The sequence below is a fragment of the Oryctolagus cuniculus genome, chromosome 13, assembly GCF_051225735.1.
Source record: "Oryctolagus cuniculus isolate XC-2025 breed Fujian yellow rabbit chromosome 13, ASM5122573v1, whole genome shotgun sequence".
In the NCBI taxonomy this organism is placed as follows: domain Eukaryota; kingdom Metazoa; phylum Chordata; class Mammalia; order Lagomorpha; family Leporidae; genus Oryctolagus; species Oryctolagus cuniculus.
In genome coordinates, this window is record NC_142879.1 from 71,218,300 (window position 1) to 71,241,274 (window position 22,975).

Consider the following 22,975-nt stretch of genomic DNA (forward strand, 5'->3'; position numbering starts at 1 on the left):
GAGAGGGACAGAGAAAGACAGAGCTCTCATGTTTCGTTCACTCCCCAGATGCTGGCGATGGCCCATCTGAGCCAACACTGCTATCTCCCAGGGTCTGCCATAGCAAGAAGCTGGAGTCGGGGGCCACAGCCGGGACCTGAACACAGGTAGTCCAGTGTGGGACACGGGCATCTTAACCACGAGGCCACATGCCTGCCCCAGTTCAAAATTCCACAGAAGACAGTGTTGGCAAGTAAAGAAAACAGAAATGACTGTAGACAGAGTTTTAAGATGTATAAAATTCTCTCTCACACAACTGACTTCCAATTCCTAAAAACAACTCACAGTTGTTTACTTTGTGAGTGGTGCTGCCTTTGATCATTCAAAGAAGACAGGGAGGCAGAAGCACTTTGTTCTCACAAGACAGACCTTCCCAAATATACACTCACACAGCTAAAGTGACAGGACAGAGAACTGGCTCTGTATTACAGAGTCTCATTCAATAAGGTAAAGTTAGCATGCAAGCCATCAGCAATACCAAAAAGTAATAAGATGAGTTCTACAGAGACAGTATTTCAGATCCAGTTTTTAAAATATACATGGTCCAGCAGCATTATGTATTCCACTTCATTTTCTTGGGTCAATAAAAATACTCACAGTCTTCATCTAAGAATTTATACTGGATGTGTTTCTTGAAGAAGTCTTGTATGCATCTGCAAATGTCTTCCTTTTGTTTAGAAATATGATCATAGTACTGTGTGTAGTCTCTTTGAGAAATACCTGACAAAAAAAATTTTATACTGTATTATTATACCACGTTCTCTTCAAAAACACCAACATGAGACTTACACTTTTTTGTGAGAGAACCACTGAAGTGGATCAGAGACCAATTAGATGAACATTGCCTTACACACCCTATTCAGTCGTAAAGGCTCAGGCAGATATGCGAATCCTAAAGTTCTACGTTGCCAGGCATCCTTACTTTGGGAAAGCTAATTTTACTTAGTACAATGGAAAGAATTCAAAGTCACAAAACAGTTAGTTATGTAAGAAATGAAGCAAGCAATTTTTAGGCCTGCACCCATAGATATCAGCTGCTGCTTTGATTTTTCAAGGAAATATCTACAAGCTGTGTTCTCTTCTACTTTCTTTGGGAAAACTGACAGTACTCCTCACCATATGTCTGCCACATTCATACTGGATTTCATAGAAGTCGTCTGTTTCTTGCGCTAATGAGCGACTCTACCTTCCCAAGCCTGATTTTTCAAGCCACGGAAAGCACATGCTCCTCTTTTGAAAGTGACTTGCTGACACGATTCCAAATACGTCTAAGGACTATTATGTGCACTGTCAGTTTGCTGGAGTCCTAGGAAAAAGGCCTCTGCTCTGAAATAAGGATTTCTCATTCCTTCATCAGAAGCCACACGACTCCCCTCGTTAGCACGCTTACATTGCAAGTTGTTCAGGTATATGTGACAATATGACAAATTCAAACATCCCAGATCCCTTTTAGTTAACAATACTGATTTTATTCTACTCAAATTGCACTTTTCTGGGTTGAAGAGAAATATTATTTTATGGAAAACATACACAGACTAAAGAAAAATATAACTATTTTCAACACTTAATTTGAACAAACTATAGCAAACAAAACAGTAAACTGAGGAAAGATCTAGAGTAACTTACTTATTTGTCCACATATTTTCTCTTGCTAGAATAATAAACAGTGCTCCAGTAATATCAATAAAGTTTCAAAAACTTGGCTTTTTATGATGCTTAAAATAAGCAATTTATTGCTAATAGTACTTGAAATACCTCAAACAGAAAGCAGGTAATAGTATGTGTATCCTAAATTAAGAATGGTAACTACAATCAATTTCATTTCTGAAATCTAGGCAGACATAACTGATAGTATCTTCTTCTGGGAAAACTGCATATGAGCTCAGGATCTCTATCAACACAGCATTCCAGACAGTACCAGTTGGGGAGAGGCGGCATCTCAGAACTATCTGATAGAGACCCTTGTCTTAATTACTGGAAATTTACTTCTGTCATAGCTTATCTTCTCTCTAGGTTTTTTGTAACTTTCATTTGACACATAATAATTACGCATATTTATGAGGACTACTGTGATACACATATACCATGTAATGATCCAATGATCTTATTAATACAATGGAATACTATTAAAATAGAATACTATTTATTCTTCATAAAGAATAACTCATTTGTGGTAACATGGTTCTCTACTTTTAAAGAGTACATTTTTATTTAAAAAATATTTACTTATTTATTTATTTAAGTCAGAGTTACAGACAGAGGTAGAGACACAGAGAGAGATCTTCAATCTGCTGGTCCACTCCCCATTGGCCACAACGGCCAGGGCTGGGCCAGGCCAAAGCCAGAAACTTTCATGCAGGTCTCTGACATGAGTGGCAGAGGCCCAAACATTTGGGTCATTTTTCTTGCTTTCCCAGGCACATTAGTGGGGAGCTGGACCAGAAGTAGAACAGCCAGCACTTGAACCAGCACCCATATAAGATGCGGCAGCAGGGCCAGCACTGTGGAATAGTGGGCAAAGCCAAAGCCAACAGTGCCTATATCCCATATGGGCGCCGGTTCGGGTCCCAGCTGCTCCACTTCCAGACCAGCTCTCTGCTATGGCCTGGAAAAGCAGTGGAAGATGACCCAAGTCCGTGGGCCCCTGCACCCACGTGGGAGACCAGGAAGAAGTGCCTTCAGATTGGTACATCTCTGGCCATTACAGTCGACTGGGGAGTGAACTCTCTCTCTCTGCCTCTCCTTCTCTCTCTGACTTTCATATAAATAAATAAATCTTAAAAAAAAAAAAAAAAAGATGCAGTGGCTTACCCTGCTGTGCCACAATGCAGCCCCCAAAAGTACTTTCAAATGTAAAAAATAACTCACCAATAAGCTTGTTTTCCTTTACAAAACATCTGAATTCAGCCCCAGGAATCAATTCACACCATTTCCGAAGAACAAGCTGTAGACAAAGAAAAAAAAAAATGCGACACAATTATGCAATAAGACTAACTAGACAATTTTATACCAAAACTTTATCTTAATAACTGCCATTATTAAATTGCTTTAAAAAGAGGGATCACAAAATATTCTGAGGATGAGATATGGAGAACAGAGTTTTGATTTATTATTCTAATAAGCAACGGAAATTGTGGTAAAACTCCATGCTAAAAATAAATCTTTGTCACTTTTCATTTTGAGAGTTCTGACATAATACACAGCACCAAGGAGGAATAAGTTAAATCTTATCATTGTTAGGCCACAGTTACCTGGAATTCAAGTTCTATACTCCTCTATGAATGCTGAAAAATAACATAATTTCAAAGTTCGCTACCTTTAAGCACCATTCTGTAATACTTACTCTGATAAAATTCTTTAGGAATATCACAAAGAATCATTTAAACCTATGATTTTCACATTTTTCTTTTGAATATTATGCAAGAGGAGAGCAGCAGGAGGAGAGAGGGAGGGTGGGAGAGAGAGAGCACACTCTCTCATTGCTGGTTGATTCCCCATGTACCTGTAAAGGCCCTCAGGTGGGGTGGAATCTGGGTGCTGGGAACTCAATCCAGGTTTCCCACAAGGGTGGCAGAAATCCAATTATTTGACCCATCCATCACAGCTGCCTCTCAGGGTTTGCATTAGCAGAAAGCTCCTAGAGCCAAGAGCTCTAGTACCCCAGGTGGGGTAGGAGTGTCTTAACTGGTAAACTAAATGCTGACCCCCATTATTGTACAGTAAGCCAATTTACCAGTGGTCTAAGTCCTAAGTGGGTCTTATTACTGTAATATATATATATATATATATATACACACACACACACACACACACACACATACACACACACACATACATTCTGAGAGTCCCATCCCCAGACGGGAAGTACAAAGCCTTCTCCACCTGTGGCTCTCACCTATTGGTTGTTTGCTTATTTTACGGATCTGGTTTAGGCTTGTATCTCAGTGCATCCTTCTCCACCTCTTCCAGGAAGAGTGCTGTTGCCTCACTGATGTACACCCTGGTCACCCTTATGTTGAACCCCTTCATCTACAGCCTGAGGAACAGGGACATCAATAGAGCTCTGCAGAGAATTGGCAACAGAACAACCTAATCTCACTGACCTTGCCATCCTTGTGTTCCTAGAACTGAAATGGGCAGCTCCAAGAAGTCCTGAGTCAGAGTCCTCAGGGCACAGCGTGTGAAGGCATGTATCATCATCCCCATGTCTTTTGGGCTTCTCTTTGCACAACCGTTCCTTTCAATATATGGGATGCTAGTGCTGTAGGCTGGGGCTTTAACTTGCTGTGTCACTGTGCAGGCCCCAGGTTGGAGCTCTTAAAATCACTACTCTATTTTCCACTTGCACTTTTTTAATAAAACGTCACTCATGGTCACTAACCTTATCTACATTGGAAGTGTGGTGTATTCCACTAATCCCTTCTCTCCCCACTAAGGCCTCAGTGTTTGAAAGACCCCCTTCAGTTCCCATTTCTGTTCACCAGTTTTTCCCTCTTTGCCTTTGTCTTGCAGTAACTATTGGACCCATTGCCCATATTTGTTCTCTCCATTAAGATAACTAGATTTGTTTCGTTTCTTGACTGATGAATACATCATGACATGGGGCAAAAGGTAGAGGATGAGCTGTCTGTGATGGGAGTATTTAAAAATGTGCACAAGGGGGCAGTGCAGTAGTGCAGTAGGTTAAGCCTCTGCCAGCAGTACTGGCATCCCATATGGGTGCTCTCATATACAGCATGAGATTCCTAATCCAAAAATTCAAAACAGCCCAAAACTCAAAACCATTTTTAAAAATTTATTTCATTTCAATTCAATTCAAAGGAAGAGAGAGGGAGAAAGAGGGAGAAAAAGATCTTTGATCTGCTGGTTCACTCCTCAAATGCCCATAACAGCTAGGGCTGAAGCCAGGAGCCTGACACTTCACCCAGGTCTCCCACATGGGTCACAGAGACTGAAGTATTTAAGCCATCACCCACTGCCCCTCAGGTGCACGTTAGCAGGAGGCTGGATCAGAAATGAAGTAGCCAGACATCAAATCAGGCACTCCGACTTGGGATGCCAGTGTCCCAAGAGCTGTCTTAACCACTGCACCAAATGCTTGCTCCTCTCCAAAATCTCTTGAGTGTCATGTTAGTACTCCGAAAGTTTCAGATTTGCAGTACTTTTTTTTTTTGACAGGCAGAGTGGACAGTGAGAGAGAGAGACAGAGAAAGGTCTTCCTTTTGCCATTGGTTCACCCTCCAATGGCCGCCGTGGCCAGCGCACCACGCTGATCCAAAGCCAGGAGCCAGGTGCTTCTCCTGGTCTCCCATGTGGGTGCAGGGCCCAAGGACTTGGGCCATCCTCCACTGCATTCCCGGGCCACAGCAGAGAACTGGCCTGGAAGAGGGGCAACCGGGACAGAATCCGGCGCCCCGACCGGGACTAGAACCCGGTGTACTGGCGCTGCAAGGCGGAGGACTAGCCTATTGAGCCGCGGCGCCGACCTAACAGCACTTTTTTATTTCATGTTTTTGCATCAGTGATGTTCAACCAGTCAGGTCTAAGCAAATATTCTGAAGTCCAAAACAATTCAAAATCTGAAACACAACTGTTGCATTTTGGACAAGGTACACTCAACCCGTATTACTGTATCATCGAACTGCTACAATTTTAGAAAAGTTGACAAATGGATGCTTCTCTCTGGGTTTTCAAAATGCTCTTTGGAGACAACCAGTCCCGTTCTTTGGCAGCACTGACCAATGATAAATGGCTAACATCTCCGCCCTCCCTAGTGGATGCACCTCTTCTCCCTTCAAGACCTGTGTCCTGGAAGTGGACATCCGGCAGTTAAAATGCCCACACCCTCCATCTGAGTACCTGGGTCCAATGCACACCTCTGGCTCCTAGGTCTACCGTCCTACTAATGCAGATCCTGAGAGGCACCCCATGATGACACAAGTAATCGGGTTCCTGCTGCCCACATGAGACCTGCATAGTCCCCAGTTTCCGGCTTTAGTTTAGCCTTGGCAGTCACAGGCATTTGGAGAGTATACCAGCATGTGTGAGCTCTCTTTCTGGCTTCTTTCTCTTAAGCATCTAACATTTAGAAATTTAGAAAAGGGGTTGACATTGTGGCATAGCGGGTAAAGCTGCCACCTGTGATGCTGGCATTCCATATGGGTGCCAGTTCGAGTCCTGACTGCTCTACTTCTAAGCCAGCTCCCTACTAATGCCCCTGGGAAAGCAGCAGAAGATGGTGTAAGTGCATGGGCCCCGTACCCCCGTGGAAAACACAGAAGTTCCTGATTCCTGGCTCAGCCCTGGCTGTTGAGGCCATCTGGGGAGTGAACCAGCAGGTGGAAGACCTCTCTGTCTCTCAACTAAAAATAAAATAAATTTTTTCTTAAATCAGAATACAAAATATATGTCTCAGAAATTTAAAACATACTGAATTCATTTTTCATTACTGTGAGCTCTTGGTCAAGCCTTGTATATGTCATATTTTATAAAAGAACCCAAGTATTGGGGCTGGCATCATGGCACAGAGGGTAAAACTGCTGCCTGTGATACCAGCATCATCCCATAGAGCACTGGTTTAGGCCTGGTCCAGCCCTAGTGACTGTGGCCATTTGGTAAGTGAACCAAAGGATGGAAGATATCTTTCTCTATCTCCTTCTCTGTAACTCTGCCTTTCAAATAAATAAATAAATAAAAAACAAGTATTTTAAATGAAGACCCTCAAACCAAAATATTACACAGTTCTTATCTATTAAAAGCTGACAGCTGGCTGGTGCCACGGCTCACTAGGCTAATCCTCTGCCGGCGGCGCTGGCACCCCAGGTTCTAGTCCCGGTTGCCCCTCTTCCAGTCCAGCTCTCTGCTGTGGCCCGGGAAGGCAATGGAGGATGGCCCAGGTCCTTGGGCCCTGCACCCGCATGGGAGACCAGGAGGAAGCACCTGGCTCCTGGCTTCGGATCGGCGCAGTGCGCCGGCTGTGACAGCCATTTGGGGGGTGAACCAACAGAAGGAAAACCTTTCTCTCTGTCTCTCTCACTGTCTAACTCTGCCTGTCAAAAATAAATAAATAAATAAATAAATAAATAAATAAATAAATAAATAAATAAAATCTGACAGTAGCATACATGCATATACTTAATGGCTACAGTGATTTTTTATTTGTAGCAAATAAACAAGCAATTGTACCATATGAATAGCAACTTTTTGAAAGTTCACATTATCTTTATTGAAATAATGTCTTGCACAAGCAGTACATACAGTGTGGTTGATTTTAAAAGGTGCATCTCTCGGGGCCGGCGCTGTGGCACAGTGGGTTAACGCCCTGGCCTGAAGCACTGGCATCCCATATAGACGTCGGTCCTAGTCCCAGCTGCTTCTCTTCCAATCTGGCTCTCTGCTGTGGCCTGGGAGAGCAGTAAAAGATGGTCCAAGTCCTTGGGCCCCTGCTCCCATGTGGGAGACCTGGAGGAAGCTCCTGGTTCCAGGCTTTGGATCGGTGCAGCTCCGGCCGTTGCGGCCATCTGGGGAGTGGGCCAGCGGATGGAAGACCTCTCTCTTTCTCTGCCTCTCCTCTCTGTGTAACTCTGACTTTCGGATAAATACATAAATTAAAAAAAAAAAAAAGTGCATCTCTCCTCTACCATGTCCCATCCTCCTCAGAGACAACGGTGCTGTTTGTTCCTTGTATGTACCTCCAGAAGTATTCTATGAGTACGAGTGTATCGTGCTTATGTATACTTCCTAAGACACAGACAGGAACATCAAAGCACAGGATTCTGTTGACAACTTTTTTTCATCTTAATTACGTAGAGAGTATCACTTTCCCAGGCTCTGAAAGCTGGGTTTTAAACTCTACGCACTAACAGGCTGCTGGTGCTGAGAGGAAAGTGCGGTAAACAACCTCAGGCGCCACCGATGGCATCTCAGTGAGGAGCACGCCTGAGACAGAGAGAGGGGCTAAGGAAACCAGCTTGTTCGTGTTTATGTCTCCAGCAAAAAGTAATAAGACACAGCAGGTGCTTAACACACAGGGGCTTGTTCAGTGAAACCACAGATACAAATCTATTCTGTATGTATAAATCATGTTATCAGACTTCTTAATGAGCTGGGAAAATGTTCACACTGGGCTACGAAAGTGAAGAAAACCTCACAAATGGTAGGTAAAAATCTCCATTACAAGTGCCCTAACATCTAGTCATTGCAGGTGGCCTGAAATAGAGTAAACTAACTGGTCTACATATACTGTGTCATCAATCAGAAAACCAACATATATTTACACAACACACTAAAATGACAATATGGGAAGTTCCAGAAAGCTTGAAAGCATGTATATCACACAAAAATGGTGAGAAACAAGCAGACAATGAAGAAACTAAAACAAAAAAATCCCTGTACTAGCTTCACTGGTATTATAAAGTAAAAAATGAAAATGTTTTGAAATTATGGAGCAAGATGGTCATCAAATTATTAGCTGTCTATCTTTCAAAAGTCTGGCATCTTGGCAATGCCAAGTGCAAGAAGAACCAAGAGTGATGGTAAACATGGTGCATCTGGGATGGTGCTGAAACCCGGAACCAGAGTTTAACAGAAAGGTATGTTCCAAATCCATTCACGACAGCGAAGAGCGTCTGACCATCACGTGTGCAGGGTTTACACTCTCAAAACCAGGAAACTATGGAACAGAAACTCGAGTCTGCCATTCAACTCATTATGATTTCTAGTGAAGTTGCGTTTTCACTAGCTTCATGCTTTTCTAAGTTATTTTTAAGATGAGTAAACAATGTAAAAAAAAATTAAAAAGCTAACATGGTGATGACTTGTTTCCTGGTATATCAGGCTAAAAAACTTAATCAGGTTTGGCAGGGGGTGGTGGTGGGGGGTGGTGCAGGGGGTGTCAAGAGTACCAAGTATTTGTTTCATTAAAGAATATTTAACTTCATATGTATTCTATGAGTATAATAGATATATTTCATAAATTTAAACATTTTGTGGCTCTAGGTTTCTAGGGAAATCAATCTAAAAAATTTCATTCATTTCACTTAAGAATAAATGGCAGGGCTGGCACAATGGTGTAGCAGGTTAAAGCCGCGGCCTGCAGCACTCGCATCCCATATGGGCACTGGTTCGAGTTCCGGCTGTTCCACTTCCGATCCACCTCTCTGCTATGGCCTGGGAAAGCAGTAGAAAATGGCCCAAGTCCTTGAGCCCCTGCATCCCTGTGGGAAACCCAGAAGAAGCTCCTGGCTCTTGGCTTCGGATCAGCTCAGCTCTGGCCATAGCGGTCATTTGGGGAGTGAACCAGCAGATGGAAGACCTCTCTCTCTCTCTCTCTCCAGCTCCACCTCTCTCTGTAATTCTGTCTTTCAAATAAATAAAATAAATCGTTAAAAAAAAAAAAAAAGAATAAATGGCAGGGCTGGCACAGTGGTGTAGCAGGTAAGGCCACCACCTGCAGCGCCAGCATCCCATATGGGCACCGGTTCAAGTCCCAGCTGCTCCACTTCCAATCCAGCTCCCTGCTATGGTCTGGGAAAGTTGTGGAAGATGGTCCAAGTGCTTGGGCCCTGCATCTGCATGGGAGACCTGGAAGAGGCTCCTGGTTTCAGATCAACACAGCTCCTGCCATTGCAGCCATTTGGGGAGTGAACCAGCAGACAGAAGTTCCTCTCTTTCTCCCTCTCTGCCTCTCTGTAACTCTGCCTTTCAAATAAATAAATCTTTAAAAAAAAAAAAAAAGAAGAAGAAGAAGAAAAGGCAATTTTCAACTCACCTTCATCTAGGATTATCAATGTCATCAAAGTGTCTTACCTCATATTCCAAACAAGGATCTGGAGAATCATCAGTACAGTGAATAAATCTTTGGAAGGAAAAGAAACGCAATTGAGTGTTTTTAAATGGAGGTCAATTTATGTGTACATATTTAACTATACCTTCCATGAGAGCAATGCTCTACCGACAGCATCCAGAAGCAGGACACTAATTCAGATTCAATGAACATTTACTAAGCATTATTGCAAGCTATGCCTAGGAACCACATTTAATTCTCAAAACAACATCAGGAGTTCTTAGAATCCTACAGACAGTATAAATGACATGTTGATCAAAAGGCAAAGAAAGTAAGACCCAGAAAAGCCCAAATTTAGCAACTCGGCCAGTACCAACACTCTAATCATCTAACTCCAGATTCTCAAGGGAGGCAGGCCAGCCCCACCATTTTACACATTTTCTGTGATTCCCCAGGGCAAGAGCTGGCAGTCTATTTCCCCTTAACATTCATTGTGCCAGGGCAAGCCACAAAAAGTTAATTTAACCCTTTTTCCACATGCCATCTTAATAAACGTCTGATAGACTTATTCAATCTTCCACTAAGTACAAAATCCTGCTTCATGAACAATATTTCACATGATTTATTATTAAATGTCCACCTATATCAAAGATTGAGCTAGGTGCTGGGGGAAACAAGAACAACATACTCTGACAGCACAAAGGAGGAACTGATTAGCTATGTGTTGTGTGCGGAAAGGAAGCGTGAGCTGAGACAGGAAGTAGAGTGACAGGTCCTGTGGTTGTCCAAGACTGACAGGAGGCCGGTACTGCAGCTGAAAGAGGGGAGGGCCAAGAGACGATGCTGAACACAGATTTTGGACATGGAGTATCGGATCATGAAGGGTCTTGTTTGCCTTAACCTAGGGAGGTAGCACTTTATTATATAGACAGTTGGAAACTACAAGAAGTTTCTAAATTTGAGAGGTCTTCAAAAAGTTCACGGGAAATGTGTGTTATGAAAAAAAAAAGTGTGGATTAAAAAAGTTTTGCAGCAAAATAAACCTATCTTTTTATTCCATTTTTCCGTGAACTTGAAGTATCCTTGTATGTGAGGGTGATCATTACAGTTAGACATTAAGAATGTCACCACGGCACAATGGTATTAGATAGTTTAGGGGAAAGAGGGGCAACACGGGAGGCAGAGAGGCCACAGCCTCAGTGAGGGATGAGGGGCTTACTAAGGCAAAGGGAGTGGAAGGTAGAGGAGAAGCACTAAAGAAAGACACTTAGAAGGCAAACTCCATAGAAACTGGTGACTGACGGAAAGGGAAGTTCAAGCAAAAAAGGGGCCAGGATGGCTCTCAATTGTCTGGCTTTGATGAGTGCTTGGAGGCTGATGGTGATGCCATTCACTAAGATAGGAGGAAAAACGAGTGGTGTGGGGTGAGAACAGACAGGAGAGACACTGTGTTTGGCTGTGTGGAATGGAGGCAACTATGGGAGAACCACACAGAGACACTCAGAGAGTGGCTGGGAATAATGAGAGGCAGAAGTGGAGGACGACAATTTGGAGGTAACAATCACGAGGGTTAGGAGCCAAAGTCAAGAAAATAGAAGCCGTCACCTTAGGTAGAAGACAGAATCCTGGAGAATGGCAACAATTAAAGAGTGCTTAAAAAAAAAAGCTGAGAAGAAAGCAAAAATAACAAATACAGGAGATGAATGAGAGAATGACATCCTCAAAGCTAAGGGAAGAGAGACAACAGTAAGAGGTGAATTGACTCAAACACCACTAAAAAGTGCAAGACTGTCCGCTGGATCTGGTGACTTCTGCTGGAAGAATTTTAGAGAGCTCTGATGAAGGCAGAAACTAGACTGCAGGCAACCAAGGAATGAACAGGAAGTCAGGACACAAAACGAAACACTTGACAGCAGCCTGACTGTGAAGAGTGGAAGAGAAAGGACATGCAGAGGAAAAGAAAGGCAGTCTGTATGTGGCTGTCCTCACTTGCCATTTGTGAGTCTTTAAGAGTGCCGTGAGTCAGCAGGGAGGGCTTGACAATACAGGAGAGAAAAGCAAAGGAAGTGAGCTGCCTAATCTATACAGCATCTCCACTGCAGTACATGACTTGTAATACACACTTATACAGGGGTCAAGATACATTTTTTAAAAACACACAAAAACAACAACAAAAAAACTTTTAACAATGTCTTAAACCATTTACAAGTAAAAATGAATTTGAAGAGCTTTTTTAATTTCCCTAAATACATGATTAACTTGGAATTCTCCATAATCATTTATGATTTATACTACAAACAGTAACAATTTTAGTTAGATTGGCTAAAATTTTAAGAATATGAACTTCTAGTACCACTAATAATCAGGCATTGACTGATACAATCCACATTGCAAAGAAAGGCATACACAGGGTGCTTTGTTAAAAAGTCAGCGAGTTTTCTCTATGAATAGGTTTATTTATTTATTGAATACTAAATACGTACCAGGCACCATTTGAAGCACTGTACATTTGCCATTTCATTTAATCCTTCAATAACCCTGTGAAAAAGTACTATTATAATTACCCACATTTATTACATAAGGATACCCAGGTTCCAATGGCCAGGTAACAAGTGGGAAAGCTCAGGAAACCACACGCTGGCCCATTTCTCTGGAGATTTTAGATCTGATGGCGGAAGCTCTCAGGGCAAGTTAAAGGACAAACCCACCCAAAATCCCTAAATACTGGTGGCTCTAGGCTCAAACAGCTAAAAAACAAAGAAAAACACACACACACAAACTGTATCATTAATCAAATCCCATTTCCATATTATCAGATGAATCTTCCCAAACATCAAAGGGTGAACTTCTGTCTTCACATAGGTAAGCAAGCGCTGGTGCTATTTTAAGAGTTCTCCCTCTCTCTCTCTCTCTCTCTCTCTCTCTCTTTCTCTCTCTCTCTGTAACTCTACCTCTCAAATAAATAAATAATCTTAAAAAAAAGAGTTTATTTTTCTCCAGAAAGCAAAAAGCCCTTGCTTCAAATAAAACTAATTTAAAAGTATACCCAGAAGAGTTACAATCTAAAAATAGAAAACTAGTTTTTGATATATTTAAAGATTTTTTAAAATAAAGATTAGTCTCCTAAGCTGTTTCATATTAATCAAAATTAAGGTCATGAACTGTCAAGTTAATAAAAATTATCATAATTGTCTTTATCCTTACAAAATATCTCAGCCTTTTCCTCCAGGATCAGCAGACTGGTAAGTGTTACATTTCTACAAATTTTGATTTTAACCCTTAACTAATCCTCACATTGCTGCTTTTAAGCAGGTCCACACTTTAATACATATTTGCATTCCACCATCTTGTAACATTATTGTGAAAGGTAGATGCTTCCACCTGTATGTTATTTTTTAAGCTTGCAAGTTTCAGAAGGAGGAAGTGAGAACATATGTGCTACAGAGCTTATTGTACGAGGTCTTGTCTTATTAAGATGATTAACCAGATGGCCAAGGATCCACACAGACAGGAAAGTGCTGAGCCCTTAAGCCAAGATTGAATAGAAAGGTCCACAATAAGGCATTTTGGAGCTCAGCTGACAAATTGTAAATTACACTGTGTGTGAATAAATTCCATTTATATTATAAGGAGGTAGGTTTATTTAAAAAAAATTTCTGAAATATTTTTCCTGGGTTAGTAAATATTTCATACTAATTGGGAAGATTTCTTTAATTATAAATTTCAAGAAGGTACCAACAGAAAGTATGTTTTAAATCAGTGGCACTAATTTAGGTTGCAAGTTGGTTCTTATGCTGAATTTTAGGCTTGTAATTCTTTGTAGGATAATTACAAGTTCTCTAGTAGCCTTTTTTAGAAAAAAAAAAAAAAGATTGATTTCTTTATTTGAAAGGCAGAGCTACAGAGAGGCAGATGTAGAGAGAGAGAGGTTTTTCATCTGCTGGTTCACTCCCCAGATGGCCACAACAGCCGGAGCTACGGCAATCCGAAGCCAGGAGCCAGGAGCTCCCTCCGGATCTCCTATGCAGGTGCAGGGGCCCAAGGACTTGGGCCATCTTCTACTGCTTTCTCAAGCCATAGCAGAGAGCTGGATGGGAAGTGGAGCAGCTGGGATTTGAACCGGCGCCTATATGGGATGCCAGCATTACAGGAAATAGCTTTACCTGCTATGCCACAGCGCCGGCCCCTCCAGTAGCCATTAAATCTAAACACAAATGTTATTAAATAATGAATGTTATGCAGTCTACAATATAAACTACAAACTAAAAGAATTCTCATATAACAGTAAAACATTTATTTTGAAGGAAGGAAGAGAAAAATCTGCAAAATCTACTTTGATGAGAGCTACTGTGAAATTATGGCAGCCTCTTTTCTAATAAACCAGGGAACTGCCAGTTAACAGGAATTTTTGAAAAGGAAATAAAAAGGATTCTAGCCCCAAAGTAAAAGAACTAGGCTTAGCTAGAGCAGATGACTAACAGGACTGTTCCTTTCTTTCCTTTTATTTCTACCCAAGCTCCTTCCCAAATCATTCCCTCGGTTTAAACAAGGTTGGGTTTCCTGCCGACCAAATGGTCTGACTATAAATAGGCATATTTATTAACCCCAAACATGTTTTGAGACTGTTTCTGTGGTCCTCGTAACTCACCAACACACAGGTTCTATTGTGCTGTTCTCAGTTTCATACACTGAAAGGGCGAATGTAAACCACTCAGTGATGAGAGTGCAGGTCTGGGGCCTCAGGAGAGACGAGGGGAGCATGGAGAATCAGGAAAACAGGGATGCAAGATATGGAAGGTGAAATGTCTTATAACATCATGTAGATGAGAGAGTATGCATGGGTCTTACGATGGTGGCTGTGCTTAATTAAGAAATACATTGGGAGAAAGCTATGTAGAGGTAGAGACCAGAGGCTACTTTAGCGGCAAACACTTGAGTTGGAAACGAATCCTACCTGTTGGGGGTTAGGGGTGAGATTCTAGTACTGGGCCGGCGCCACGGCTCACTAGGCTAATCCTCCACCTTGCGGCGCCGGCACACCGGATTCTAGTCCCGGTCGGAGTGCCGGATTCTGTGCCGGTTGCCCCTCTTCCAGGCCAGCTCTCTGCTATGGCCCGGGAGTGCAGTGGAGGATGGCCCAAGTCCTTGGGCCCTGCACCCCATGGGAGACCAGGAGGAGGCACCTGGCTCCTGCCATCGGATGAGTGCGGTGCGCCGGCCGCAGCAAGCCAGCTGCGGCGGCCATTGGAGGGTGAACCAACGGCAAAGGAAGACCTTTCTCTCTGTCTCTCTCTCTCATTGTCCACTCTGCCTGTCAAAAAATAAAAAAATTTAAAAATGTGCAACCTGGGAGGCAGCAGGCAATGGCTTAAGTACTTGGGTCCCTGTCACCCACATGGGAGACCTGGAGTTCCAGGCTCCTGGCTGAAGCCTGGCCCAGCCCTCGCTGTTGCAGGCATTTGGGGGAGTGAACCAGCAGATGGAAGATCTCTTTCTCTCTTTCTCTCCCTCTCTCCCTGTCCCTCTCCCTCTCCCTCCCTCCCTCTCTCTCTCTCTGTCTGCCTTTCAAATAAAAATAAATGAATAAATATTAAAAGTTGAGAATGGCATTGTGATACACCAGGGTAAGGCCCTCAACTTCGGACAACTGCATCCCATGTCAGAGTTGTTGGTTTGAATCTGGGCTACTCTGCTTCTGAAGCAGAAAATGATGGCTCAAGTACTTCAGTCTATGCCACCTGCATGGGAGACCAGGAGGGAGTTCCTGGCTTCTGACTTCAGCCTGGCCCAGACCCAGCTGTTGTGAGTATGTGGGGAGTGAACCAACTGATGGAAGATATCTCTCCACACCCCTCTCTTTCTCAGTTTGCTTTTTGAATGAATGAAAAATAAATCTTTCTTTTAAACGCATAAAGGTCACAACATTGTACCTCGCAGTAAACAAGTCCTACTTGTAAGACAGAATTTAAAATCATGGGAAGAACAAAAGAAACATTTCAAGCCAGAGAAAAATTAAGCATCAAAGCTTTGGTGTTGTAGCTTCTTCTGCTGTTCAGGAGGTAAAGTGAGTGTTTCAGTACACAGAAGTCATTTCTTCAGCTTTTACTACTGGTGACAAAACTAAAGTGACACTCAATGTCTGTGTCTGGACATGTTCACTGTGTCTGAACAGTGACTGAACATGTTCACTGAAAACTTCCCTCTGAGGCAGGCAGGCACTTTGGCCTCGCAGTTATGCCACTGGTTGGGACAACCTGCATCCCGTGTCAAGTCCCAGCTCTGCTTCAGATGCCAGCTACCTGTTAATGTACACCATGGGAGGCAGCAGGGGATGGCTCAAGGACTTGGGGCCCTGCTACGCACAGGAGACACCTGGACTGAGTTTCCAACCATTGGCTTCTCCTTGACCCCTGGCTGTGGTGGGCATTTGAGGAGTGAACCAGCAGATGGGAGCTCTCTCTCTCTCTCTCTCTGCTTCTCAAATAAACAAATTAAAAAAAAAAAAAAGTCACAAGGTAGAAGGCTCTGTTAGGTCCACCCAATGCACAAAATTTTACTCCTGAGACTGTTTCCTACTAAACTTTAGGATTAAGGTAGTTTCCTCACATCTGTGGTATCAGTTATGATGGTCAACTATAGTTTAAAAATATTAAATGGAAAACTCCAGAAAAGAACAATTGAAAAGGGGCCGGCGCTGTGGCACAGTGGGTTAACACCCTGGCCTGAAGCACCAGCATCCCCTATGGGCACTGGTTCTAGTCCCTGCTGTTCCTCTTCCAATCCAGCTCTCTGCTACGGCCTGGGAAAGCAGTGGAAGACAGCCCAAGTCATTGGGCCTCTGCACCCACATGGGAGACCTAGAAGAAGCTCTTGGCTCCTAGCTTCGGATTGGTGCAGCTCCGGCCATTGTGGCTAACTGGGGAGTGAACCATCGGATGGAAGACTTCTCTCTCTCTCTGCCTCTCCTCTCTCTGTGTAGCTCTGACTTTCAAATAAATAAATCTTTAAAAACAACAACAACAACAACAATTGATAAGTTGACATCACACACCATTCTGAGTAGCAAAATGAAATCTCATGCCCTCGGGACCCGGCTACTCCGCTTCCTGTCCAGCTCTCTGCTGTGGCCCAGGAAGGCAGTGGAAGATGGCCCAAGTCCTGCACCCACATTGGGGACCAGGAGGAGGCTCCTGGCTTCAGATCGGTGCAGCTCCGGCCATTGCAGCCATCTGGGGAGAGAACCATCAGATGAAGAACCTCTCTCTCTCTCTCTCTCTCCCTCACACCCTCCCCCTCCGACCTGCCCAGGACATGAACCATTCCTCTGGCCTGCATGTCCATATCCATGCTGCCTGTGCTAACTGCCCGTGAGTCACTCAGCAGCCACCTTGCTTATCAGGGTGACTGTTGTTCAAGTGACCCTGGTTTTACTCATACTGCCCCCAAACTGGAAGAGTGATGATGCTGGCGTTCAGGTATGCCAAGGAGAAGCCATAAAGTGCTTTTTTGAAGTGAAAAGACCCGAGTTTATCAGAGGATGTATATATAGGAAAAAATAGTGTTTCAGGCACCCACTGCAAGTCTTGGAATGCATCCCCTGCAGATAAAAGGGAAGAAATAAGTCTAAAAATTTTGCTGAATGTAGCTGAGTTTAAATTACCATGATACTTGAAAATCTCTTATCTCTAGTCAGACCTAGTTCTCAGTCATGAGTCTCTCAGACAGGCAATCAGCCTTTTCCTCTAAATGCCAATTGAACACCAGAATTTTTTTCTTGCTTTGGTCTACTGAGGGGACACTTAATCAGTAAAATAAATTAATGAAAGCCTTGTGACTCAGCAAATGCAATCACAAAGCATGTTTACAATTGGGCAAATAATTCAGCCAGCAAATAGGAACACAGATTATGTGTGCTTTATTTCAACTTCTACTTTTTTTTTCTTAAAATTCATTTATTTATTTAAAAGGCAGAGACGGAAAGAGAGAGAGGGACAGCAAGTGAGAGAGCAAGAGCAAGAGAGGGAGAGAAACAGAGATCGTCCATCCCCTGGTTCATCCCCAGGAGCTCCGCCCAGGTCTCCCACATGGGTGGCAGGGACCCAAGCACTGGAGCCATCACCTGCTGCCTCCCAGGGTGCACAGAAGCAGGAAGCTGGATGGAAGCAGAAGGTGGACTGGATCCCAGGCACTCCAACATGGCACGCGGGTGTCCCCAGTGGTGGCTTAACCCGCTGTGCCACCATCCTCACCCCCAACCAGTACTTTTTTTTTTAGAAAAATTTTTTTTTATTATTTTTTTATTTTTTTGACAGGCAGAGTGGACAGTGAGAGAGAGAGACAGAGAGAAAGGTCTTCCTTTGCCGTTGGTTCACCCTCCAATGGCCGCCGCGGCCGGCGCACCGCGCTGATCTGATGGCAGGAGCCAGGAGCCAGGTGCTTTTCCTGGTCTCCCATGGGGTGCAGGGCCCAAGCACCTGGGCCATCCTCCACTGCACTCCCTGGCCACAGCAGAGAGCTGGCCTGGAAGAGGGGCAACCGGGACAGAATCCGGCGCCCCAACCGGGACTAGAACCCGGTGTGCCGGTGCCGCTAGGTGGAGGATTAGCCTAGTGAGCCGCAGCGCCAGCTCCCAACCAGTACTTTTAAAAGCTTCTTGTCTACAGTCCCATTGTACAGTAATTACAGTGATGGCAGACCCTGCCCACTGTCCGCCCTCCAGCCACTCCCCAGCTTCAATCCTGCTGCCAGAGTCGTGACTGCCCAGACGCTGGGAGCACTCCCAGGAATACAGTCCTTGAAACACTGGCCTGCAGTGGTCCCCTCTAGGCGGGGCTGACCACTACCCTCCCTGACACGATGATTCTGTTTCCTCTCAGTTCAGAGGGAACCACTTGGCCAGGAGTGTCCCCTGAATGCTGAGCCAGAAACACAGGGGGACAGAGATGGTAACTCAGAGGTACTTCCCTCTATGCTTGCATATGTGCCAATGTCCAGTGGCAGCTGTCTTTTTGCTACTCTAAGAGAATTCTGATCATCTTGGGTGGAGTGAGCTTGGAGTGAGGGAACCCAGGTACTGGAATTATAGACCTTGTCCTATCAACTGTGTGGTGTGGGCATGTGAGAGCCTCAGTTTCCCCATCTGTAAGATGGGGCAGTAATTCCTACCTCACAGGAGTTAAATATGATGAGGATCTGGGGCCAATGCTGTGGTGTACAAGGTTAAGCAGTCGCTTGCAGTTCCAGCAGCCCAGCTGCTCCACTTCCAATCCAGCTTCCTGCTAATGTGCCTGGGAAGGCAGTGGAAGAAGGCCCAGGTCCTTGGGCCCCTGCCATACATCCTGGCTCCTGGCCCAGCTCTGGGCATTGTGGCCATTTGGGAAGTGAACCAGTGAACAGAAGCTTTCTCTCTCTCTCTCTCTCTCTCTCTATCTCTGCCTTTCAAATAAATAAATAAATATTTTTAAAAATTTTTGAAAAATGTGATGAGGATTGTGACAATATAGAAAAGTAAAGTGAAGCAGAGAGAAGAAAAAGACATGGACCTGGCCTGGCAGCATCAGGATCGCCTAGAAACAGGTTGTGAATGACATTCTGGACCTCGCTCCAGGCCTGCTGAATCTGAAACTCCAGGGGTGGGCCCACCAATCCACATTTGATCAAACTGCCACAGTGACTCTGGGGCATGTTAATGTTGGAGAAGCCCTGGTCTAAACTAATCATGGCAATTCTGTTCCCTTTGACAACTACTAGGTTAGTCTGCGCAATGGTGCATCCAATGAGGATGGACAGGAAGTCTCCTGGGAGGCTTCTAGGAATGCTTCACCTGACACATAAGGAAAAAATGAGAGAAAATGTACCTGCCCCTCCTGTTTTGGATCGGATACTGTCATGTCCTCATAGGTGTACCTGCCCCTCCTGTTTTAGATCTGGATACTGTCATGTCCTCATAGGACAGATACTCAGAACAGTAGCAGCAACCTTGAGAGCACTAGGTGATGAACACAACCCCCACGTCAACTAGCCAAGGATGGCAGAGGGGAAAGACCAACAGACCTTTCCTTGGTGAGCTGTTAAATGAACTCTAAAATACCACATATCTCCAAACTCCTTGTCAAAGAACGTATTTTTTAATTCCCATGCCTTCTGTTAACTTGAAATCCTGACCATAATATCTTTGTTTCCTTAGTCAAGGGAAAAATAAAAAAAAAATCCATACTCTCATTTTTATAATTTTATGTATTACATATGATTATAATTTTTATTCTATTAGTTTAATTGGAAGCATTCTGAAAAGAAAGAATCTATGCTGTATTAAATCAAAGTTCAAAGAATTTTTAGAATGACATTATTGAAATTATATTGATTTTAGTTCTACTAACTAGTTGTATGACCTTGAACAACTTACTGAATAATAGGCTTCAATTTTCTCATCTACAGAAGGAAAGGGTTAGATTAACTCACCAATGCGATCTTGTTCAGTCTAAAGAGCCACACCTTTAGAAGTAGATGTTGTGGCACCATGTGGGACACCCACATCCTTTATCAGAGTCCCCAAGATCAAGTCCCACCTCCACTTCCGATCCTACTTCCTACTGATGCACACCCTGAGAGGCATCAGGTGATGGCTCAAGTACTTGGGTCCCTGTCTCCCGCACAAGAGACCAGATGGAGTTCCTGGCTCCTGGATAGGATCTGATCCAGCTCTGACTGTTATAGATATTTAAACAGTAAACTAGCTGATGAAAGATCTGTCTGTCCCTCTCTTTGTTGCTTTCTCTTTCAAATAAATAAAAATAAGTAAGTAAACTTTAAAAAGTAAAGAACTACACTCTTAATCTTCTAAGAGCTCCTGAAAAGGTCTTCGTGACAAAAATTCATCTTTCATGAGTTCTATCAATAAGGAATTGTTATATGCGATGCTAACATAGTTTTGCTACATTGCTATGCAACTGACTACCAACAAACATTTCAGGACATTAGTAGTGCCCTACTAAAAGGCTGAAAGCTCAGTGTTCAGCACTGACTCTGCCAACTCCCAATTATTTATACCAGGAAAAGGATGGCATTCTGTAGGTAAACATTCTAATTCCAAGGCCTCAAATTCACTTACTGATTTAACTTCCTATCCATGCAAAAGCCAAAAAGTACAAAATGCAAAGCAACTGATTTGTATTTCTACTGTTCACTAGAATATCAGTTAAAATAATTCAAAGGGAGGGGGCTGGTATTATGGGGCGGTGGATTAAACTACCATCTGCAATGCCGGTATCCCATATTGGTGCTGGTTCAAGACCTGGTACACCACTTTCCTACTAATGCACCTGAGAAAGCAGTAGAAAATGGCCTAAGAGCCTGGGCCCTTGCACTCATGTGGGAGATCCAGATGAAGCTGCTGGCTCCTGGCTTCAGCCTGGCCCAGTCCTGGCCAGGAGGCTATCTGTGGCCATTTGGGGAGTAAACCAGCAGATAGAAGACACTTCTCTCTATCTTTTTCTCCCCTCACCCCCACAACTCTGCCTGTCAAATAAACAAAATAAATCTTTAAAATGAAAAAAAAAAAAAAAAAAAGGGTGGTGGGGTGAGAGGACAGAGCAGACAGGTAAATCCAAAGCTGATTTTCAAAACTACTAGCCTCAGAATTAAAAGTGATTTATAATTATTTTTGGAAAGGCAAAGTTGCCCTCATGCTCTCACTGCAACTAATACTAAAGGCACCAAAAAAACAACAACAACAACAACAACAAACCCACACACACATCAGGTGAATTAACAGGTACAGAATATTTTTAAGGTAATACATGTCAAGCCTTCTTCAAAGGATCAGATTCCAGAAACCTTTACAATGGGGGTGGGGGGAGTAAAGCTTCCTTCCATTCAGAGGGTGTTTCCTAGAAAGAAAATACTACTGCATTTTTACCCAAACAAGGGCTACTAACACCTTTAATAACACCTGTGCCAACACAACCACAAAAGACTGACAACTAAATATCAAAACAACATTGTGTTTTTTTGTAAAACCTGAAATATCAATACAGGCAAAATCCTTTGATAACCAACTTGTACTATAACCACACTTGCTGACTGCTGTGCAACTCTGTTTTCTTTATGCCCAGCTACAGGGCTGACACATGACTGCCAGGCAGTCAACTCATCTGTTCATGCCAGGCTCTATTTCAAAAGGAATTTAGGGCTGCAATGGGGGATTTCACAGGGCAAAGTAAACTGGAAAGATGGAGAAGTGGCATGCAATCTTACCTGTTCTCTTCCTTTCTGTCTAGATTTTGTGATATACTTCATTTTAAAAGCCAGTTAAAGATTGTGCTTAACAGAGATGAGATAGTATCAGAAGCCTAAAAGAAAGACTGCTATTTGATACCAGAACAAAAAAGCATAAACAGAGCACCCACAGCTCAACAGTCAAGTGTTCTGTCCACCTACAGAGCAAATGCAAGGAGTCAAGTTCTTTACTATGGCTGCCCAAAGGAAAGAAACACAGCAATTCCACCTCTGGGAATTTATCCTACAAAAACATTAGAGAAAAAGACAAAGATCTGGGTCAAGAATATTCAGCGCAGGACCATATAGAAGGACAGATGATTGATCAAAAACATAGTGCTGTAGCTACCTGAGGGTATACCATTAACTTATGTATTTAATGACATGCAGAGATGTCACCATGTATTGGCAAGTGCAAAAGTAGCCTTCTAGGCAATATGAACTGCAGGATCCCATGCAGAGTCAGCTATATTTATGCACATATAGTTACACATAGGTAAAATGCTAGAATTCCACATAGCCTGTGGGGAGATCATGGGTACTTTATATTTCTGCATTTGCTTAGTTGTACAGATGGTTCCCAATTTATAATGGCTCAACTGACAATTTTTTGACTTCACAACTATGCAAGAATGATACGCATTCAGTACAGACTGTACTCCAAATTTTGAATTTTTCTTTTTTCCCAGGCTACCACATGGTACAAGAGTCTCTCACAGTCCTGGGCAGTGCTTGGTCAGCCATACAACCAACAAGGGGAAACCACAAAACTCCACAGTGAAGCATGTTGCCAGCGTTTTCCACTATTGCATTTTGTTTCCCCGTACTGTCTCATCTCCTAAATGTCCATCCGTATGTGTCAGAGATATTTAACAC

At 43.3% G+C, this 22,975-nt stretch overlaps 1 protein-coding gene across 2 annotated transcripts in view; it reads right to left on the reverse strand.

The window, feature by feature from the left end:
- The window catches only part of CDC123 (cell division cycle 123), a 73,698-nt gene that overhangs the window by 15,395 nt on the left and 35,328 nt on the right, over nt 1-22,975 (reverse strand). For both annotated transcript variants that reach the window (XM_070055720.2, XM_002717547.6), the window contains 3 exons: nt 9,847-9,895; nt 2,908-2,983; nt 637-759 (listed from right to left, as the gene is read on the reverse strand). In XM_070055720.2, coding sequence (XP_069911821.1) covers nt 637-759; nt 2,908-2,983; nt 9,847-9,895 — 248 coding nt within the window. The remainder of the gene's footprint in view (nt 1-636; nt 760-2,907; nt 2,984-9,846; nt 9,896-22,975) is intronic.